Below are 20,334 nucleotides of genomic sequence, written 5' to 3'. Positions count from 1 at the left end.
CAGCTGCAGTGTCACACGCTACGGCAGCTGGGCAGCTCACAACGGTGCACTCTTTTGTGTAGATACATAAAATAATCACATTTCGTCTTTACAAGATTTTGTCTCCTCAGGCAGTCAAGGAACAGGTATTCCCTGCAGCAAGTAGTGCTGGTCTGGCCTCTCCTCCTTATCTTGCTTCATAGGGCTGGGAGGAAGAATGGAGAACCTGACCTTGAGGATACACACGTCCACATTAGTGTTCTCTCCTGCTAGGCATTCTTACTGCACATCACGTAACAAAAGGAAACAGCCTAAAGGAAACAGACCGATGACCTGGTGACTGAAAAGGCCAAGGTAATAATTTGGAATAAACTTGAGTATAGGACCGTGCATGGAAGAGAGCTCTTTGTCCAGCACCCTGTCACTAGTCAAAGATAAGCAGACTGCTCCCTAAGTACAGATGTTGGCGATTCAGGCTGCTATGTACATTTTCTCATTCTGTAAAGATGAAATTTCTACAGTCCAGCAGCTGTATCCTGACACCCACACTGCTTCTCATCTGCAGACCTGAAGGTGGAGTTGGCTTAGCACCCCTGGGAGCTCTCTGACAGGATTCCCCCCTACTGTTTTGCCCTTTAGGCTTACTAAGAGACTTTTTCTTCCTTGCCCTTTTCATTAAGTAACGCTGCATTGGTTAGTCTGGGTCCTGGCATAACTCTGGCATTTTGCTGTCTTGAATTTCCCCTAAGTGCCTACAGCAGCTGTGCACGCTGCTGCTGATCAAGAGAAGAACATTATAGATACCCAATAACTTGATATCTGACGACAGTGAGGATACCTAGAAGAAACAGGGATGAAGCTAACCCTCACCTCAAGGGATTGTTACTACTCAAGAGAACCAGTCACACCACAGCTTCACAAACAGAAGACTTGACCTATATTATTCCCCCACATTTCAGTTAACACTGAAGGCAGATACTGTTGCACAAGCATTACATAATGCTTTTAGGATGACTTCACATTCCCTGTGTCTAGTTCAGGTATACTTTTCTTCAAATTCCTCTAAAGGAAGATAAAGCCAACCTCCCCCAGTTAAAGAAAAGAGAACAGGATTTGTTTTCCAGAAATGTTTGTTTTTAAATAGCGTTCTTTCCTTATAAAGCAGCTCTTCAAGTCACGTTCCTTACCACAGGATCTTTGGCATTTTCCTCCTAGAACTTTATTGTAGAGTGGTATAAAATGTAATTTTAATTTTTTTTACAGAAAAATAAGTATTTAAACCACCAATTAATTTCCCAAAGCATTAAATAACATACAAAGAACTTTATCAAATCTATCACATACACGAATGGGACAAAACCTTGTTGTGTATGTGCATTATCTATGTACATTTTTAGCTTAGTTAAGTTAGTGCTTCAAAGTTACCAAGGAAACTTTACCAAAAAATCCAAACACAACAACTGCAGTGTCAGTTCAATTTGTCACACTGTAGAATTTCACAATGTACACAATACATTGTGTTCAGAAACCCCTGCCTGAAGATGCAAACTGATGATTCGCTGTTGCCTTTTTGAGTCGTTTGCAAAAGGCAGGATTTCCTACAAGCAACTTCCCAGACGTCATGGAATTAAGAACTGAACCTAAGGGTGATTCTTTCCCATATGAAAACACATCTGCTAGCAAAAACAATGGCATCATGCACATCAGAAATTAAAATGCAGTATGAAAACCCAACAGGAAAAAACCCACACCCTTTTAGTTGCAGTGAGCATGTCATTTGTTCCAAAGCAGCATTACTGTAGTGAGCCAGAAAGACTTCTTTTTCTCATTTCTGTCTGTGATGTAGTGTGATACACACATAGAGTGTGCTCAAACATTGAACAAGGGCTCCTGGTGTTGAACACTTCACATGAGGGGATTCCATCGAGGTTCCTTTCCCCATGGAGAGCTTAAGAAATTTTACAGCTGTTTCTTGTGCAGTGTTTTGGTGGGCTCTGTGCTGGACGGGTAATTTTAGCTTTCTTTATGCTGTTCCTTTTGTTGATGTTGCTGGATGTGAGCGAGTACGAGCGGCCGTGCATCATCCTCGCATTAAGGCCATTTGCCATGGAGAAAGATTTGAGGTGGCTTCTTAAGGCAACAGGGAGAGGGAGCTTGTCAACGAGGTGCACAGGGGTACAGGAAACTATGGCACGGCAGCAAAGGTCTTGCAGACTCAGTACTTAAAAACAGACATAAAACTTGCATTGTAATGGCATGCTTTGGTCAGCCACAGCAGCAGCATAGCCTGAACTCTGCATGCACTCCCTACTCACAGGGGCAATTCTCATTTTGCCTCCCATACCCTTTCACATATACACATTATCCAAAATATCTGCTGCTTCAGTTTCCTACTGATGTCTTAATGCTTAGATGCCTGAGTATGGAAGTTCTAGGAAAGATAGGTTATTCTCTACAGAAGCAGAACAGGTTATGGCTGCAGATACACTTTTCCTGTTTACAAAGCAAAGATTCCTGATTTTTTTTTTTTTGCTGTTTTTACATCAGGGTCAAAGTTTTTGAAAATGATATTGTATTAAGGAGCCTTAAATCATCAACTTACACACTGTCAGTGTCCATCACTTACCCTTGTTTGGCCTCCAGAGCCTGTCCATTCCATGTCTCAGCAATACTATTCTTGCCAGCTCAGTGAAGGACTCCGTAATATTGAAATTACAAAGTGGACTGACTTCAAAAAAAGTCATGCCCAGCCTCTCAGCATAGGCTTGTGCTTGCTCAGTGGACACCTGGCGCTTGAAGGCTAAGTGAAGGCGATTTCCAACCAGGATTTTTGGGACACCAGGAGCATGCTGAGCAAAGAGAAGCAATAAAAAAGAAATGTGTCTATATAAAAGAAGAATAGTTTGGCTTCCATTCCCTTCCCTCAATTAAAACAAAAGGTTTTTCAGAATTGAAAAACTAAGGGACAGGTTAGAGCAGATGATCCCTTCCAGATGAAACAATTCTGTGATTCTCTGATCTAAACCCATCCCTTCCGTGGAGAAGACAGGCTTGCACAGATGATATGGCAAGTCTATAGCGAGAGTGGGACTACAATATGAAATCTTTGCCCTCCATATGCTTTCCATCAACACCTTGGAAGAAATCAGACACTTTAGCTGATATGTTTCCAACTTCCTAGAATTACAAACATAGAAAGAAAATGGTAAACTTGGCATCTTGGATAACTGTAGTAAACACTGCATGCAAATGCCAGTAAAAACAGTAGAAAAATACAAGCAGTTGGTCTTAGTCATCAGTTACAGACTGACACAGGGATTGTACTTTACCTCATCTATTTCTTTTATCCATCGATCGATTCCATCGAACGACCACCGATTTGTGATATCATACACCAGTATCACTCCCTGTATTGAAACAATCCAAGTTTTACAGAGGCATAACATACAAAATACTCTCTGCAAATTCTCCAGTTCTGAAATGGTCTGGTAAGATGCTGAGCAGTTTCTCAATGGAGCAGAATCTCAGCATCCAGTGAAACCAAGCCCCATCTCTGCGTATCTACAGACCAGCTACAGGACACAAACTGTGACTTATGTATTGTATTGGCCTAATGTATTGGCAAATATTTCTTTTTCTAGTGGACAGGTTTGGTTGATCATGCACACATCACAAGTTCCGAGCAAATAACTATTTTGGGTCACATTTGGCAGCTTGAAGATTCAATGCTTTGTGTGATTCTGGAACACAACAGATGCAATTCATCTGAAGCAGTACATGGCACAAATCACAGCAATGCTTTGAACTCTGAAGCTATAGTGACTTCTACTATGTCTGTCTGTATTTTTTAAAACCATTCCCTTACAAGTCATTCTATTTCATCACATTTAGACTATGTTGATATTTTTCTCATTACTCTGGACAGTTCTGTTCTTACTTGGCATGCAGTTTTTGTTAGCACAGTGTTACAGGTAGCATTAGCATAGCTTCCATGTGATCACAGTGATGTGCTTAAGTTACTGAGGTAATGAACAAGAAGGCAGAAGGATATATATCATTGTATTTTACCCCAATTCAACTTCAATCTCATGGATTTCCCCTCCCTGCCTCTCATTTCCCACATTTCATGTTATCTCAGACTATTACTGAATCCACATGCAATCTGCCAGTGACCTACAGAAGCCACCATGGATGGTTTGCTGACTCTGCTCCCCTCCATCCAATAGCCACTACTCACTGCTGAGAAAGCTGTAGCTGTGCTTACCTGAGCACCTCTTGAATAAGACCGAAATATGGTGCAGAATCTCCCTTGCCCTGATGTATCCCTAAATAGAACAAATGAGACATATTTTTAAGAGAAGTAGGTGGCCTCCTGTGTGAAGTGTTCAGCTTAACTCATCTGTCCCGAGCAGTATCAGCTCCTCTTCCATGAGTCATGCAGCAGCAGCCAGCCACGTGCAACAGCTCTTCTCTTGTGACTGCCCTTGGAAAACAAAGGCTGTTACTCAAGTCTGCTTCTCAGGTAAGCTAACCCATGATTTACCTATGATTTGTGCTAAGCTGGAGGACAGAAGAAGAAAGTAGGTGTGCAAAATATCAGGTAAAGAAGATACCAAGTGGCAGAGTACTGTCATCCATCCTTGCATTTAATATTAGAAACGTGGTTTTGAAAATCACCCAGGCAAAGACAAGCAGGGAAGAATAAATTAGAAGTAACTTTGCTCTGACACACTAACTCCAGCAACTTGAAGTTTCAAACAAAAACAAACACCAAAATTAATTTTACCTACGGAAATGGCACAGGGTTGTCTCTTTCTAGGAGGAAAAGGATATTGTAAAACCAACTCATTTTAACCTCAAGTTCTCTATCTGAACACTGCTTGCTCCTAGAACCTGCCTCTCCAAATTATTGTTCCTCAAAAAAAACCCAACAAATCACACTCTGTCTCCTTCCTGTCCTACACTGACCATACTCCTCCCTTTTATGCCACAAGTTTGGAGCGAATAAAACAACTGTTGTTGCATTTTTCATGCTGTATCCCCTGCTGAGTATTTCTAAATGAAGATGGCCATCTTCTGTTGGGGCCTGGGCTGTAATGAATGTTATGGAGTCAGTCAGAAACGGAGAAAGTCAGCAGTTTGTCTTTGAATTGCCTTCTGCAGCAAAAAAGCACAGAAAGGAATGCCTGTGTGATAGCTTGAGCAAGGGGAAAACCAAAACAGCAGATTGTAACAGAAACAAAGTCAAAGCAAGAAGATAGGACAGAGCATTAAACTAAGCATTGTTAGAAGACTGAATAGAGCATTCAATTTAGCATCTTGTGATTGATTGCACTTGACTAATAACTTGTAATACATGTAACTAACAATAATATAAAGTTAACTAAATGTAAGGTAAGCATAACCATAGTGTGAGAGAAAAACTAACTGAAGGCCAAACAGATGGGGTGATGTTTTAGACACAATAAGGCTGATGTTTTAAGCACAATAAGGATGGTGTTTTTACACAATGAGGTTGGTGCTGAAGTTGTTACAAAAATGAAACTTTGTGGCCTTATGCACAGGGTGTGATGCTTAGTATTAACTTTTTGCCATGAATTGTAGCATGTTACTGCATTTGGAAAAGGTATATAAGTGATTATGTGACAATAAATTGGAGCTGATGAACATCAGATTAGTGTCTGGTCACTCCCGTTTTGCGCAACGAAGAAGAACCCCTGCACAAAGAAAAAGGAACCCTGCAATCTTCAAACAACCTCACCACCAAAGCACCCTGACAGACCAAGTGTTGGATCCTACAGGAAAAACCCTTGTTGTAAAACAATTTGATCAATACAATTCTACGTGGAGTCATATCACTTTAAAAACAATCAGAACCCTGTGGTTATTTAGCCAACCATTACTATCCATAAACTGACCAAAGGGATGTTGCTGTACAATCCCTGTATGCTTTCTAAGGAACTTACATGGTTCTCATTAGTTTTATAACCTTTTAAAGTTTTACAATCTTTGAAGGCACTTAGAATCTATCCTGAAGGTACCTGTAATCTTTTGTGCCTTTCTTCTGCATTTGTTGTGCATCTCATGTAGAGAAACTGTTGGCTCCCCTATTTCAGATGAAATACACAGGCAAAGGGAAAGCATGACTTACCTAAAGGGCTAGCTGCCTGGCTCACTCTTCCTTATTTCTGAAGCATAAGGAAGAACTCCTGCCCCAAAGAATGGCACTTTTGTGCCTTTGAAACATAAGATGATGAGGAAGTGTGGAGCACACACTTACCAGAGCTGGAGCTTGATTCGTCGGCCATCCAGAAGAATTGTTGTGGTCTTATAATCTATACCTGTAGGGAAGGCAGACATGCAAATCTCAGAGCAGCTTGGAGGTGTACAACATCCATGCAGACAGTGATAGATTTCAAAGCAGCTGACTTTAAAAAAACTCAAACCAAAGGTATTTGTCATTAGCACTCTGTGATATGCATATGGATAAGAACAACTTGTTCATATAAAGTTACAAAGACCTTTCATGTTACTTAAGCTTGGTCCATTCAAAGCAGATGTCAGGCTCCTTTCAGGCTGATAAATGGTCTGTTTTATTCATTATCATGAGACACTCTATATCCTTAAAGAGTTTTATCTTCTAAACAAAATAAAGCAGAACCAGAGTTTTGCCTTTTCTCATCCATACCTTGCAGACTGAATGTTGTTCTCTTCCTCTATTCTCTACTTTTACTGTCTTTATTATTTCTTCCTTCCTCAATCTCTGACTCAGAGACAGTTATTACATCAGATACGTGCCTCACTCTTGTATAAAATGCAGATGGTGCAAGAAGTGCCTTGTCTTTTGTCTTCCAGCCTTTCCCATTTCCACTGCCCAAAAGACCTATGCAGTGAGTGTCCAGCAGACACAGACATGTTCCATTTATTCCTTCCATAAGCAGCCCAGGCCTTGTGGTTGAGCTCCAGTATCTCTTTTAGACGAGATGAAGAAGTACTGTGGTGTTCAAAATAGATACTATAAATATGTACATGTACTTACACAGGTATAGACACACATCTATGATTTAGCTCACATCTTCATTGCGTATTCTGCAGTCTTTGCAAACAGCCTCCAGTGCTACATATTACCTTTGGAGTGCTAATCTGGAAAGCCCCAGGAAGCAAATAAACTATATAAAAATAAGCTCGAGTCTAGCCTTACTGTTTTCTTGGGCAAAAAGGATGTGTTACTTTGAATTGGATTAGGTAAAAATAATCAGAAGCAGCTCAGATGCAGCTGATACATGAAGATATCCACAAATTGCATAATTATCAACATTACAAGAGACAGGTTTATTTTATTAAAGGTTATTTCAGTGCTGGACCCAGTCTTGTTAAATATCTTCATCAATCACCTGGATGAGGGGACAGAGGGACCCTCAGCAAGTTCCCTGCTGGCACCAAACTGGGAGCACTGGCTAATTCCCCAGAGGCTGTGCTGCCAGTCAGTGGGATCTCGACCGGCTGGAGAGTTGGGCACAGAGGAACCTCCTGAGGTTCAACAAGGACAAGTGCAGAGTCCTGCAGCTGGGAAGGAACAACCCCCCGCACCAGGACAGGCTGGGGGTCAAACTGCTGAAGAGCAGCTCTGCAGAGAGAGACCTGGGAGTGCTGATTGATAATAAGCTAAATATGAGCCAGCAATGTGCCCTCGTGGGCAAGAAGCCAATGGCAGCCTGGGGGCATCAAGAAGAGTGTGGGCAGCAGGTCGAGGGAGGTTCTTCTCCCCCTCTGCTGTGCCCTGGTGAGGCCTCATCTGGAGTCCTGTGTCCAGGGGACTGCTGGAGAGAGGCCAGTGCAGGGACACCAAGATGATCAGGGGACTGGAGATGTTATTAACATCTATAAATATCTAAAGGGTGGGTGTCAGGAGGTTGGGACATCCCTCTTTTCTATAGTAGATAGTAACAGGACAAGGGGTGATGGGATGAAGCTGGAACACAAAAAGTTCCACTTAAACATAAGAAAAACCTATTTCCCTGTTCAGGTGAGGGAGCCCTGGCCCAGGCTGCCCAGAGGGGTTGTGGAGGCTCCTTCCTTGGAGGGCTTCAAGACCCACCTGGACACATTCCTGTGTGACCTGATCTAGGTGAACCTGCTTCTGCAAGGGGGCTGGACTGGATGATCTCTAAAGGCCCCTTCCAACCCCACCATGCTGTGATCCTATGACATCCATAATTCTGGTCAAATGTAGAAAATTACTATTGCATAGCAAGAGGATACACAGCTGAATAATCCTGGTGCTGGGCTTTGCACCACAGACCATAAACCACTGCAAGTCATTTGTGTGTAGCCACACACATCATGCAAAATTATACCAGCCGCTATTTGGGTTTCTCAAAGATTTTTGAAGAGGAGACAGATTCAGAAAGTTCCTCATTCCTCAGCTGTTATAGAAACAGTTGATAACATAGCTTGAACCTGCCTGCAAGAAACAAAACAAAAAGACCTTTGCCATGAACCATCAGGAACAGCAAGAATGAAACCAACAGACGTGGATTGCACTGTTGTATAAATCAAAAGTGCTTCCAGAACATTATTCACTCATTTAGTAAGACAGAATACCCTTGTTTAGAAATGCAACTGAAATACATCTGGAGACAAGGCAAAGAAAAGGCTGCTAAATCAATAAATATTTCTTAAAATCAATTTTGATGTAAAGCAGAAAAACCTCACAGTGCTCAATACTTCACATGGATGGTTTTCAATAAAATATACTCACCTAAAGCCACAAATTGAAATTAAAGAATCTGAAACAAGTCACCATCCTTGCTGAAGGGCTGGGATTGCTTACACCCAATTGATTCATAATAGATTTTGTTCTTCTTGAACAGACAACCAGCAGATAGAAGACTGAAATAAATACTACTGAACTTCATGCTGTGGTAGGAAGGATCCCAAAAACCCCATTCAGCTGTCTGGTAACAGCTACAGTATATGGGAGCCATCCTCTCTGCACCAACGCTTTTCAGCCATTACCACACTAGCACTTAGGCTCCATGAGCACACTGGGTTCATGTCAACACTGAGTATTTTAAGGCATTCTGTGAACTTCTGCTTCCTTTGAAGCTTATAGTTAGTGTATCAAAGTTCCTGGGGTTTGTGATGGGTCACTTTAGGGCAGAATCCTTCAGCCATTTCAGCTGCTTCTTTTGTTTTTGACCAAAGGCAAAGTTATTTGCATCAGAGATCTTTTCTCTTTGGTTTAATGATTGAGACTCAATGATCTACAGTGTGAATAACAGACAGTTGTTCAGCTCTGCAGCAGTGAAAAACACACTTGGAGTCCAACACTTGAACAAAATCTGAAGCCATGGACTCCATACCAACCATTGGTCAGACCTTGAGGAGTATTTGAATGGCAAAACTTTTCATAGGAACTAGACACTGCCTCATATTTTGTTTGGAGCTTGTTCTGCATTTGCTTTGCATCTGTGTTACACCTTTCAGAAGCTATAGGAGAGGGATGTGGTGGCTGCAGACCCCCTTCCCTGGGCCATGTTGCTATGCTGGAGCCAGCCAACATTATGCTCTTGTCACCCTGTGGTGATTCAAGCCACCCTGACATTTTGTCATCTCAGCTACCGGGGCAGTCAGTCCGACTACCTCTTACCATACTGTTCTGTCAAGTACAGTACAAGGGTGAGGGAGCCCTGGCCCAGGCTGCCCAGGGAGGGTGTGGAGGCTCCTTGTCAGGAGGCTTTCAAAACCCACCTGGACATGTTCCTGTGTGACCTGATCTAGGTGGGACCTGCTTTGGCAGAGAGGTTGGACTAGATCTTTAAAGGTCCCTTCCAACCCCTCCAAAACCTATACAACACCCCCTGCCTCCCCCAATTAATTAGTCAGGTTCCTAATTAACACAAGGAGTAACTGAACAAGTTAGATGTTTTAAATCTGTTTAAAATTCCATTTATCATGCCTCTATTTAATAAAGTATGTGTTCAAGTTAAACCACAATCTACTGATTCAGAAGTGGTTTGGAAAGTCAAGGTTGTGCTTTATACAAACTTCACTTGACATATTTACTGAAGCAAACATACAGAAAGATTAGAAGAGCAGAGTCCAGACTCAGCAAGATCCCACACTGTGTACAGGGACTGCTAAAACTATTAGAAAAGAAATACATGCATCCAGATACCCATGTTAAAAATTTTCCAGCACAAGACTCTTTGTACAGTCCCTCTGTCATTCATAGAATCACAGAATGGTGGGGGTTGGAAGGGACCTTTAGAGATCATCCAGTCCAACCCCTCTGCAGAAGCAGGGTCACCTAGATCAGGTCACACAGGAACGTGTCCAGTTTGAGAGCTACCTGAGCTTCTTTTCCTCAGCCTAGTCTTGAGAGAGCCTGCTGGGTCTCTTCTGGGTGTTCCAACTGGTAGTTTCATATTTCACACACTTAAACACCCCATTTTAAGGCACTGCATAAAGTCAGCAAGCAAACAAAGTGTAAGGGCACAAGACATACATTAACACATCGTTGCCCTTAAAATTTTGAAGGAATGAATGACTTTGATTCAAAACCTATGAACTAAAATACCCCAGCCCATTTTTTCTTTCTTTCAATTAAACTGGGTGTTTTTTAAAGCATTTTCTGTTTCATCCAAACATCTACAATGGGTCATTCTTTGTGAAACAGGGCAAACAAGACATACATTCCTCAAATACACTTATGGCTGCTCCCTCAAGATATTCTGTCAGAGAACATAAGCATTCTTTGCTACTTCAGCTCTGCTGATGTGGAATTGCAAGGAAACATAAGTTGGTAAGGTCAGGGTAGGGTTCTTTTCATAAAGTCGTAGCCTGAGGAAAAGAGAGAGCAATGGCAGGAGTGTAATGGTGAGTTCCTGCCTGCCACCGTGTGCTCAGCATACCCCACACAAAAACTGAGGGACAGTGAAGAGCTAGAGTCTGAATCATAAGCCTGAACACACCACATGGTAAACAAATCATGGTTATGAAATACTAGTGATGAGAGCACATTTGAAAGTGTGAAAGATCAGCTGCAGTTTATCTGGTGCCCGTGTCAGCCTGCAGCTCGCTTCTAAATGCCGCACTTTGCGTTTACATCTGCGCACAGGCGGGACTTGAGCCACACACCAAGAGTCTCTGGAACTTGTTAACAAACAGGTTCATTTCTCCTGATCCAGGAAAGTATTTTTACAAAACATTTCTTCTGCAGTGGAATACACTTACAGATATGCACTACTTTAACACACAACTAAAACAGGCATCTGTGGCATTGGGGCTTTGTTACGTGAACATGAAGCCGAGACTCAGAAATAACTTATTGTGGAGAAGCTAAATAGTTTGACTTGGCATCAGTCAGTATTTTACAGCTACATTTTTTGAAAGGAGAGCTTATAGCAGCCCAGAGTTGTGCTAATCAGTACTGAATGTTTCGAAGGAGGTCACGGAATCCCACCTACCCTAGTGTTAACAGAAACACAGCAAATGGTTTTGTTGTACAGACCTGGAAAAAGCCATAGAAAGTTGCAACTATGTTTTTTAATTAAAAGAGAGCACATAGACTACCTGTTTTCACAAATGATGTAGCTGCAAAGAATTCTACATCTCCACATACTGGATGAGGAAGGCTGTCAGGCAGGTGAGGAAAGCTGGCCTCAGAAATCAGCCAGGTTTGTACATTCTCTCTATACGGGATCTCTCTTCCCATTTTCACAGGCTAAATGAGCTCAGGATGACACATCCTTAACTCAGAAGTTACTTTATAAAATGTCTGGAAATCTCCATTCCAGAAATTCTCATCATAGCTACTCCACCTCTGCACACTAAACTACCAGTTTCTACTTTGAAATCCAACATTGCACAAACAACTTTCATATCCAAGATAACTCTGGAGTAACGGCCATGGCTCTTCTCACTTCCTCACACTCACCAGCTACTGCTTTGTCACCTCCACCTTCTGACACCACGTGTTGATTTCACACAGTGCTTTCCTATCACTGCCCTTCAATGGCAAATCCCACACAACAAAGAAAAACAGCAGAACTGTTACACTGGCTTTCAGCTTGGCACAGGACTACATCTCATGAATAATAAATAGCTTTTCCCGCTTCTGACAACAAATGTTATTCCAAAATACTTTATCTTCAGTGCTGCTATGCCTAAAAATCAGTAAAAAACTACCAACTTGACAGAAATGGTTTTGTGTGCATGGATTCACTGTCCTACCTGTTCTTCCCTCAGCTGCAGAAGAGTAACTTCTGTGCTGGATGGATTCTCACCTTGCCTTGAGCACAGTTCAGAGATTTGGTTCAGCCACTCTGTACATTAGATGAACCAGAATATGTTCCATTTCCTTAGCTATTGATATTCTTTAGGGTTTAAAAACCCAATGCCTTCTGTAAAGGATCATCAATCAGATCCCCTAAGTCCCAGATGAACATTGCCCATATAATCCTTTTGCCAATATGGAGACTAACAGTCTAATTAACACATCAAAGAAGAATGTAATGTACCAAAAGCATGTAGGTACTACATTAAACCTTAAACAGTTGTTCCTCAACAAATTTTGTCACTTGACACAGCTCATTATTGATGATAGCTTCTGTTTTCTGCTTATCTCACCCAGCTGAAAGAGGAAACTACTTTAGATGCCACAAACTGTTGTAAAGATGTGTGCAAGGTTAGCTTCTGGACCTTTAAACCCCCTCCTTTCCTGGGCAGAAATGACATCCTAACTTCACAGAAACTAGTTTTCTAACTTTCCATAGATCTGAGTGATAATTCAGATGCATCAACAGCTGTTGGAAACACCAGTATTTTTGTGGGCTTTGCCCTGAGTAAGTATTAAAGTTGATACTGGCAAATGATTTTATTGTACCTTTCTGAAAAACTGGACATTAAATATATAGTATATATTGATAAAGCTATCACAGAATCTCAAGGGTTGGAAGGGACCTGGAAAGCTCATCCCCTGCCAGAGCAGCACCACCTAGAGCAGGGCACACAGGGACTCACCCAGCTGGGTTGGAATGTCTCCAGAGAAGGAGCCTCCACAGCCCATCTGGGCAGCCCCTGCCAGTGCTCCCTCACCTCAACAGGGAACAAATTCTGCCTTGTGTTCCTTTGGAACCTCTTCTGTTGCAGCTTGTACCTATTGCCCCTTGTCCTGTCTTTGGCCATCACTGAGCACAGCCTGACTCCAGCCTCCTGACACCCACCCTTTATGGATTTGTAACCATGAATGAGGTCACTCCTCAGGCTCCTCCAAGCTCCAGAGCCCCAGCTCCCTCAGCCTCTCATCACAACAGAGATGCTCCACTCCATCATCTTTGTGGCCCTGCACTGAACTCTCTCCAGCAGCTCCCTGTCCTTGAACTGAAAGGCCCAGAACTGGACACACTATTCCAGATGTGGTCTCGTGAGGACAAGAAGCCAAATAAGGTGTCACAATCAGAATGCCCAGCTGTAGGTGAGGATTACTGGCAGACATGCATTCAAACAAGCTTCTGAAAAATATTGTTGCAATGCCAGTGGGACTTAACCACATCAAAAAATTGAGGATAGAAATTAGGATGTTAATGTTTGATCTCTAACAGCTTCACTTACTTATGAATTTGCAGTTCATACTCCTCTACTACAAGACGTGAAGACATAAAAGAAAGGAACAATTATTTGTCCAGATGTGTTAAACTACATCAAGAGATTTACATGTGGATTAAAAAAGCATAGCAAGCTCAAACCAAACTTGCTTGGTGTATTACATCTGAGTTGATCCTTAAATAAAATCAGCACAACAAACACTAGTCCATGTCAAATATTTTGTGTAAATATTGCATTAGTTTCATATTTTCAGTCTCATATTAAACAAAATCCAGTAGAGCCAAATGAAATAGGCTACAAGTTAGATAATTCCTATTCCTAGTCCCATTTTCCATTTTTGTTTAGATCCCAGAACAAAAACAAATTTACACTGATATGTAAATGTACTTTAACCAACATATTGAATAAAACTTAATCCTAGCACAAGCAAACACAATTTTGGTTAAGTCAAACCAGCTTAAAAGGACTCAGTCTCCTTGAAGTCCAACCACTTTTCAAAACAGCCTGGGCTTGGCCCTTCATGCTGCTCACCTGTCTGGAGCCTCACAGTTATTTTGTTTTTACAGGCACTTTCCCATTTCCTCACATGTACAAAAAAATATGTTGGGGGAAAAAAAAGATATGAGTAGTCCAAGGGAAACTGAGACAGGCAGCACATAGTGCTATTGAACAAAAGCAAATGAAAGACAAAGAAACTAAGTTATTTCTGTAGTGTCTTTTCCTACAATAAAGCTGGTAGGAAGGGGGCTGTGGGAAATTAAAGGCCAGTCAGCATCACCTCCATCCCTGCAAAGGTGATGGAACAGCTCATTCTGGATGTCATCTCTACGCACATGAAGGAAAAAAGGTTATTGGGAGTTGAGGAAGGTTCAGGATTCACCAAGGGGAACTCATGCTTGACTGATCTGATAGCCTTCTGATGGCATGACCAGATGGCTAGATGAGGGGAGAGCAGTGGGTGTCATCTACTTTTACTTCAGCAGGGCCTTTGACACTGTCTCCCATAACATCCTCATCAGAAAGCTCAGGCAGTGTGTGCTGGATCAAGAAGTGGCTGAACAACAGGGCCCAGAGAGTGGTGATCACTGGTGCTGAGTCAAGTTGGAGGCCTGTGGCCAGTGGGATTCCACAGGGAATGGTTCTGGGGCCAGTCTTGTTCAACATCTTCATCAGTGACCTGGATGAGGGGACAGAGGGACCCTCAGCAACTTCACTGCTGGCACCAAACTGGGAGTAGTGGTTGATTTACCAGAGGCTGTGCTGCCATTCAGGGACATCTGGACAGGCTGAGAGTTGGGAAGAGAAGAACCTCAGGAGATTCAACTACTGTTTCATTCCTACAATGCCATGGAAACCAACAGTAACGATGTAAGACTCTAAATGCCTTTTCTAGACACTAAAACTTGGCGTATGAAATCAAATCTCACCTGCTTTTGCTCATACAAGAACATAGTTTTAATCTTTTTTAACTGATATCAGTGAGCATATGATTGGATTTTAACAAGACTCAAGCAGGAAAAAAATCCAGACCTATTCAACCTTGTTACAGCTAAGAGTGGTCAATTTTTTCTCTCTTTGTGCTGTGAGATCAAGTCTAATCTATAGGCAAGCATAATTAACTTCAAAAGGTGTTTATTTACTCATAGACACTGGTACTCAGCAACTTTACAGAACTCTTCTGCTGGAGAAATTCTAATAGAATGGACTGGAGGTTGTTCCTAAAAGCAGGTGCTGTGTGCAAATAAACACAGAAATGTTGCCACTAATTCCTACTGTAATCTTCAGGTCACTTTGTGTTTAGGAAAGTGTAATGGCTTCAAAACAAATCAGTGATAAGCAACCCATCCTTTTCATTATTACACCAGAAGGGAAACAAAACAATTCTATTTCCCCTTCCTTTCAGCCAAATAACATGTTCAAAACCACAGTTTTATGAAGACACAGCATAGAAATTTAACATCCAATCTTTGGGGCTGACAATTACCCTAGTCTAAATGCTCCCTATGTATAAGGGAAATCTGTCTCTCCCCATAAGGTCTGTTTGAGGTTGGGGCATCCAAGCTCCAGGCCTGTGTTCTAACCACTTAATGATCAAGAAAATCACTTCATAACACTCACAACTATTACACACCAGGATGTTTTCAAGCATTCAGATAAGAAACTCAATAAACCAATAAAAAAAAGTTAAGGGCAGACAGAATTTATGGGATGGCAAACAACTATGATTATGAGAGGTTGCTAGGTGAGAAAATGTGAGAGACAAACATGTCAGTTTAAGCCTGATGTTCCTACAAGAAAAAGAGTAGGAGCATACGTGTTTGAACAGTCATTCCTTTCAGTCCCTCTGTCAAGCAATCACCCTTGCAAGCATGTTAGTATGAAAGCAAAACAGAGAATCCAGATGAGTAAAAATCTGTTAGTATAAAAGATCAAAATATTTGTCTACCAAGTGACAGCACATCTAAGGTGGTGTGCTCTGCTCCAGAAGCAATTCTTTGCTCTGAATTTATCCTGATGAGAAATTAACAATGCTTAAATGCAGAGTTTCTGTAGTCCTCTATAAAATGCATTTGAATGCAGTTTTTCTTCGCAGGTGAGAGTAAGTGTGTCCAATCTATTTCATTTCAGTTTTTCACAAAATGTGGGAAAGCTACAAAGGCAGGTTACCCAGACAACTAACCTTAATGCCCAGCTCCAGAATAACTGCTTTCTAAATTATTGCTATGAATCACCAATGCATCTTCCATAGCAGCTCCTTATTACATTAATAAAGCTTCTTCCCTTCTCTGCAAACCACAGCCCCTTGGTCATTAAGAAAAACGTGCAAGCCAAGAGATTGTACTCCTTCATAGCTGATCTACTGCCAAATGTTGGGCAGTAGTTTGCAGGGACTTGGCTGATCACACTGCAGGCTTTCCTTCCCATCCCCAGGTTTCATGCTGGTTCTTGTCAGTGCACAGAAATGGTAAGACATATGACCACCATGTTTTCCTGAGAATAAAACAATAGCAGCTTCATTTTTGAATAGTTGAAAAATTGTCTGTGAAAAATTAATCTGCAGTTTAGAGAATCAAAGTTAAACTTGAATCCCCTCTCCCCTCTGCCTTTGTACACTCCAAGCTGTTCCTTTTCATCAAGCTCCACAACAAAGTTTTGTCATTCCGAAGCTTACACACGTGGCACATTGACAGAACCTATCACACCACTAGACTTTCTCTTCAGAGACCTGGCTGGCACTGTGAATGTGGGAGATCCCAGCAGTTAACCAACTTGAAGAAGTCAAAGTTGATCAAGCTTTTAATCAAGTTAAATAAGACAATGAGTCATAATACCAAGCAGATATTCAGCTCTATTCCTCTGCCTGCAGCTCTGTTTTGACAGTCCCTGAGCCTGCACAGATTCCTCACAGCTGCCTCCTACACGGCCACACTCAAATGGTGTAAGAAAGGCTGATGGGATTCAGGTGGGCAAGGGACAGCAGATACAAATCACCAGAGACACTTACACACAGTGTTCAGAAGCATTTCAAGCTTGATGCATTTGAGAACATTATAAATCTCAGGGTGAGAAATATTTGTATGGACTTTCACAGTTAAAACCCCTCCTTAAGTGAGACCAGCCAGAATTCTGCCATTGTGTCAGCACTGGGGCTCAGGATGTACAAAAAGTCTTCATTATGACACAAGTTGCACAAAATTAAAAGTCAGACTCTATTCCTTCCCAATTTTACTAGCATGTTGTTATCTGCTCTCCTCTTGTAACCCTCATTCAGACGTGCTCATCTTCGGGAGACCATGAAACCATTTCTCTCTCATCTGGACTCTTGTGTTCAGTTCTGGGCTCCCCAGCTCAAGGACTGGGAACTTCTGGAGAGAGGCCAGTGCAGGGCCACCAAGATGATCAGGGGACTGGAGCATCTTTCTTACAAGGAAAGGCTGCAGGACCTGGGGCTGTTTAGTCTGGAGGAGACCAAGGGGAAAGCTCATTAATAGTTACAAATATCCCACTGGTGGGTGTCAGGAGGTTGGGGCAGCACTTTTTTCTGTTGTATCTAGCAACAGGACAAGGGGTGATGGGATGAAGCTGGAACACAAAAAAATCCATTTAAACATAAGAAAAACCTGTTTCAGTGTTGGAGTGAGGGAGCCCTGGCCCAGGCTGCCCAGGGAGGGTGTGGAGTCTCCTTCCTTGGAGGGCTTCAAGACCCACCCGGACACACTCCTGTGTGACCTGATCTAGGTGGGAGCTGCTTCTGCAGGGGGTTGGACTGGATGATCTCTAAAGGTCCCTTGCAACCCCACCATTCTATGAATCTATGATTCTATGAAACAGTGACCTTTGCATAGCTGAGTTTGTGAGGTCCTAAATGACCACATTTGCCGAACCTTGTATAGTTCAGATTACTAAACATCCTGGTGAAGAGGCTACAACCCATGAAACAGTGCATCAAACTTAACACCCCCATATTGATATGCTTTGAAGTTAGTAGTGGCAATGAAGAATTTCCAAGCTGCATGTTAAGCACTTGCAAAATAACAAAAAAACCCAGTATTTGTACCTCTTAGATGTCAAGAAATCTACTTGCAGAGCTACAGTATTAGCCACACAAATATTTCTAAGAGCAAAAACATGAGCATCACAAGGTTTCCATGCAAAAGTCTGAAGCAAGACTGATGAGCTCAGGAGTCAGTCAAACATTCTTTCTCAGATACACCAAGATATGCTCCTTCATCATAAGAATTTATAAACTAGATCGTGTGTGTAGAACAGAGATAGAGGAGGCACATTCTCTTCAAGGCTTCTGTCCCTTTTCTTCAATCACCTGAAGAATATTAAGAGTAAACACACTGCAACACCCCAAGGAGTAATTTAGCAAAACTATTAAGCAAACTTCTTAAAATGTACACTGATGCCTTCAAGGTGCAAGTCTGACTCATAAGCGATGGCAGAGAGAACTCTTCTCCTCCCCTCCAGTTCCTCTTGGTGAGTCAGTACTGTGAACTCAACTAATAACAGATCTCAAGTCGATGTAAAGTCTTCCAGTGAATTAACTAGTCACAGACTGGCAGTAAATTAAAGCAATGGGTAATCTGACAAGATAATTTGCTTTTTAATTTGCCACATGACAGATTTGCATGAGGGAAGAAAAGAAGTGAAATTAAGGTATGTTCCAGACAAATAAGACTGGGGGAGTGAAGACAGGAGAATGGGAGGGAAGGAAAACAGTAACACCTTTTCCCCCAAGCCATCAGCCTAGTTCTAAATCAGTCTGCAATGTTCAAAACTCCCTATATCTAGCAGGGATGAGGTTCTTCAGTCTTGCCCTTTAAAAAGCTTAGGTGAAAGAACATATTACAAACATGAACCTTGATCTTAAAGGGCTACTCTTCTGATATTCAGAATACAGCAGTGGAAAAAAAGGGAGAAAACAAAAATCTCCTTTTCTGCTGTCTCAGTGAAAGCAGGTTGACAGCTGTGTAACAGAGATCCTGTGACACAGAAACATTTCTATTTCCATTTCCCCGTACTCACCAATAACAACGGAAAACTACTTGCTTAGGGGGATAAATGCAACACCTTCATCAATATGTTTTGGGTATGAAGAATACTACACTGGGTATGTAGACCTGACCTCCAGAAATAGTTCTGCACACAAGACCACCTGTATGGGATTTTAAACCCCAACAATTCCACCTCTCTGAAAACTATGTACAGCACAAGCTCACCCAGCACGCCTCTGCCTGCGCCGTTTTTGTTCTGTGACACTACCTCCGAGCTCCATAACCCGCAGGTGCCTGCGGATCGGGCCGCCGGCACCAGACCACGGCCTTGGCCTCTGCCGCAGGCGGGTGTAGGTGGGTGCCGAGGGCCGGGAGGGCCACGGGGATGCGGCCGGGCGGAGCGGAGCCGCGGGCACGCAGCGCACCACGGCGCGGGAGCTCCCGGGCGGCCGCAGCTTACCCATGTGGTAGCCGTAGGGTGAGTCGGCGGCGCCGTCCTGCAGGCTGGCCAGGATCTCCCCCTTGCCTACGTCGCTGTCGCCCACCAGCAGGAATTTCAGCAGGAAATCGTAGGCTTTCGCCGGGCTTCCCGCGTGGCTCATGCTCCTCGGCGCTGCCGCCAGCCTCCGCGACGGATCAGCCCCCGCGGCGCATCCCGGGGCCCGGGGGGCCCAGGTCACCGCGGCGGGCAGCGGCGCGGGCAGGCAGCGGCATGCCCGGCGCTCCCGAGGGGAGGCGTGAGGAGGCGGCGGCGCGGTCCCGTCACAGCAGCGGGGGCAGCGCCCGCCGGGCCATCCCGCTCGGCGGCGGGAGCTGGGCGGCTCTCGGGGCGCGTCTGCCGCGGCGCCGGCGTCAGGTCGGGGCAGGACGAAGGCGACCGTTTCCCCCCGCCCAGGGAGGGCCTGACCCTCGGCGCTGCGCGGGAGCGCTCCGTCCCGCTCCTTCACCTGCCTCCGCGGCCGCGGGCTGCCAGCGCCGGCCCCACACGGGACACGGCCTCGCCCCGCCCCGCTATTGGCCGTCTCGTCTCCGCGCCCACCCTCCTCAACACTCATTGGCGGGCCAGAATGGTAGCCCCGCCTTCCCCCGCTCCGGAGGGACCTGCCATCCCCTCTGCGTCCGCCTATTGGTGCACCGGAGAGCGCTGCCTCCGCCCCCTCGGCTCCCATTGGGGGAGGGCGCTTCGGCCCGCCCCCTCCGCGTGTTCCCCGCGGCGCACAGCGCTCAGTTGCCAGGCGGCCCC

The 20,334-nt window shown here is 43.6% G+C and overlaps 1 protein-coding gene across 1 annotated transcript; it reads right to left on the bottom strand.

The window, feature by feature from the left end:
* Positions 1-1,173: 1,173 nt before the first annotated feature.
* Positions 1,174-20,068, bottom strand: RAB40B (RAB40B, member RAS oncogene family). Its single transcript, XM_062010493.1, has 6 exons — positions 19,552-20,068; positions 6,260-6,320; positions 4,244-4,304; positions 3,309-3,386; positions 2,606-2,828; positions 1,174-2,200 (listed from the first exon to the last, which is right to left on the bottom strand). The coding sequence occupies exons 1-6, from the start codon at positions 19,691-19,693 to the stop codon at positions 1,929-1,931; spliced, it is 837 nt and encodes a 278-aa protein (XP_061866477.1). The 5' UTR covers positions 19,694-20,068; the 3' UTR covers positions 1,174-1,928.
* Between the last annotated feature and the right edge of the window lie 266 nt (positions 20,069-20,334).

The sequence above is a fragment of the Colius striatus genome, chromosome 18 (genome assembly GCF_028858725.1).
Source record: "Colius striatus isolate bColStr4 chromosome 18, bColStr4.1.hap1, whole genome shotgun sequence".
Taxonomy (NCBI): Eukaryota; Metazoa; Chordata; class Aves; order Coliiformes; family Coliidae; genus Colius; species Colius striatus.
The sequence above is the reverse complement of the archived record's forward strand: the minus strand, read 5'-3'. Positions and strand labels throughout refer to the sequence as shown.

What these genes read in the sequence shown, in the direction of transcription:
- RAB40B (XM_062010493.1), bottom strand. Translation starts at nt 19,693, where the DNA reads ATGAGCCACGCGGGAAGCCCGGCGAAAGCCTACGATTTCCTGCTGAAA. An exon ending in CGAATCAAGCTCCAGCTCTG is followed by an intron (nt 4,305 to 6,259) that starts GTAAGTGTGTGC and finishes TGTTCTATTTAG; the next exon opens with GGATACATCAGGGCAAGGGA. An exon ending in GCTCTGGAGGCCAAACAAGG is followed by an intron (nt 2,201 to 2,605) that starts GTAAGTGATGGA and finishes TCTGTTTTTAAG; the next exon opens with TACTGAGTCTGCAAGACCTT.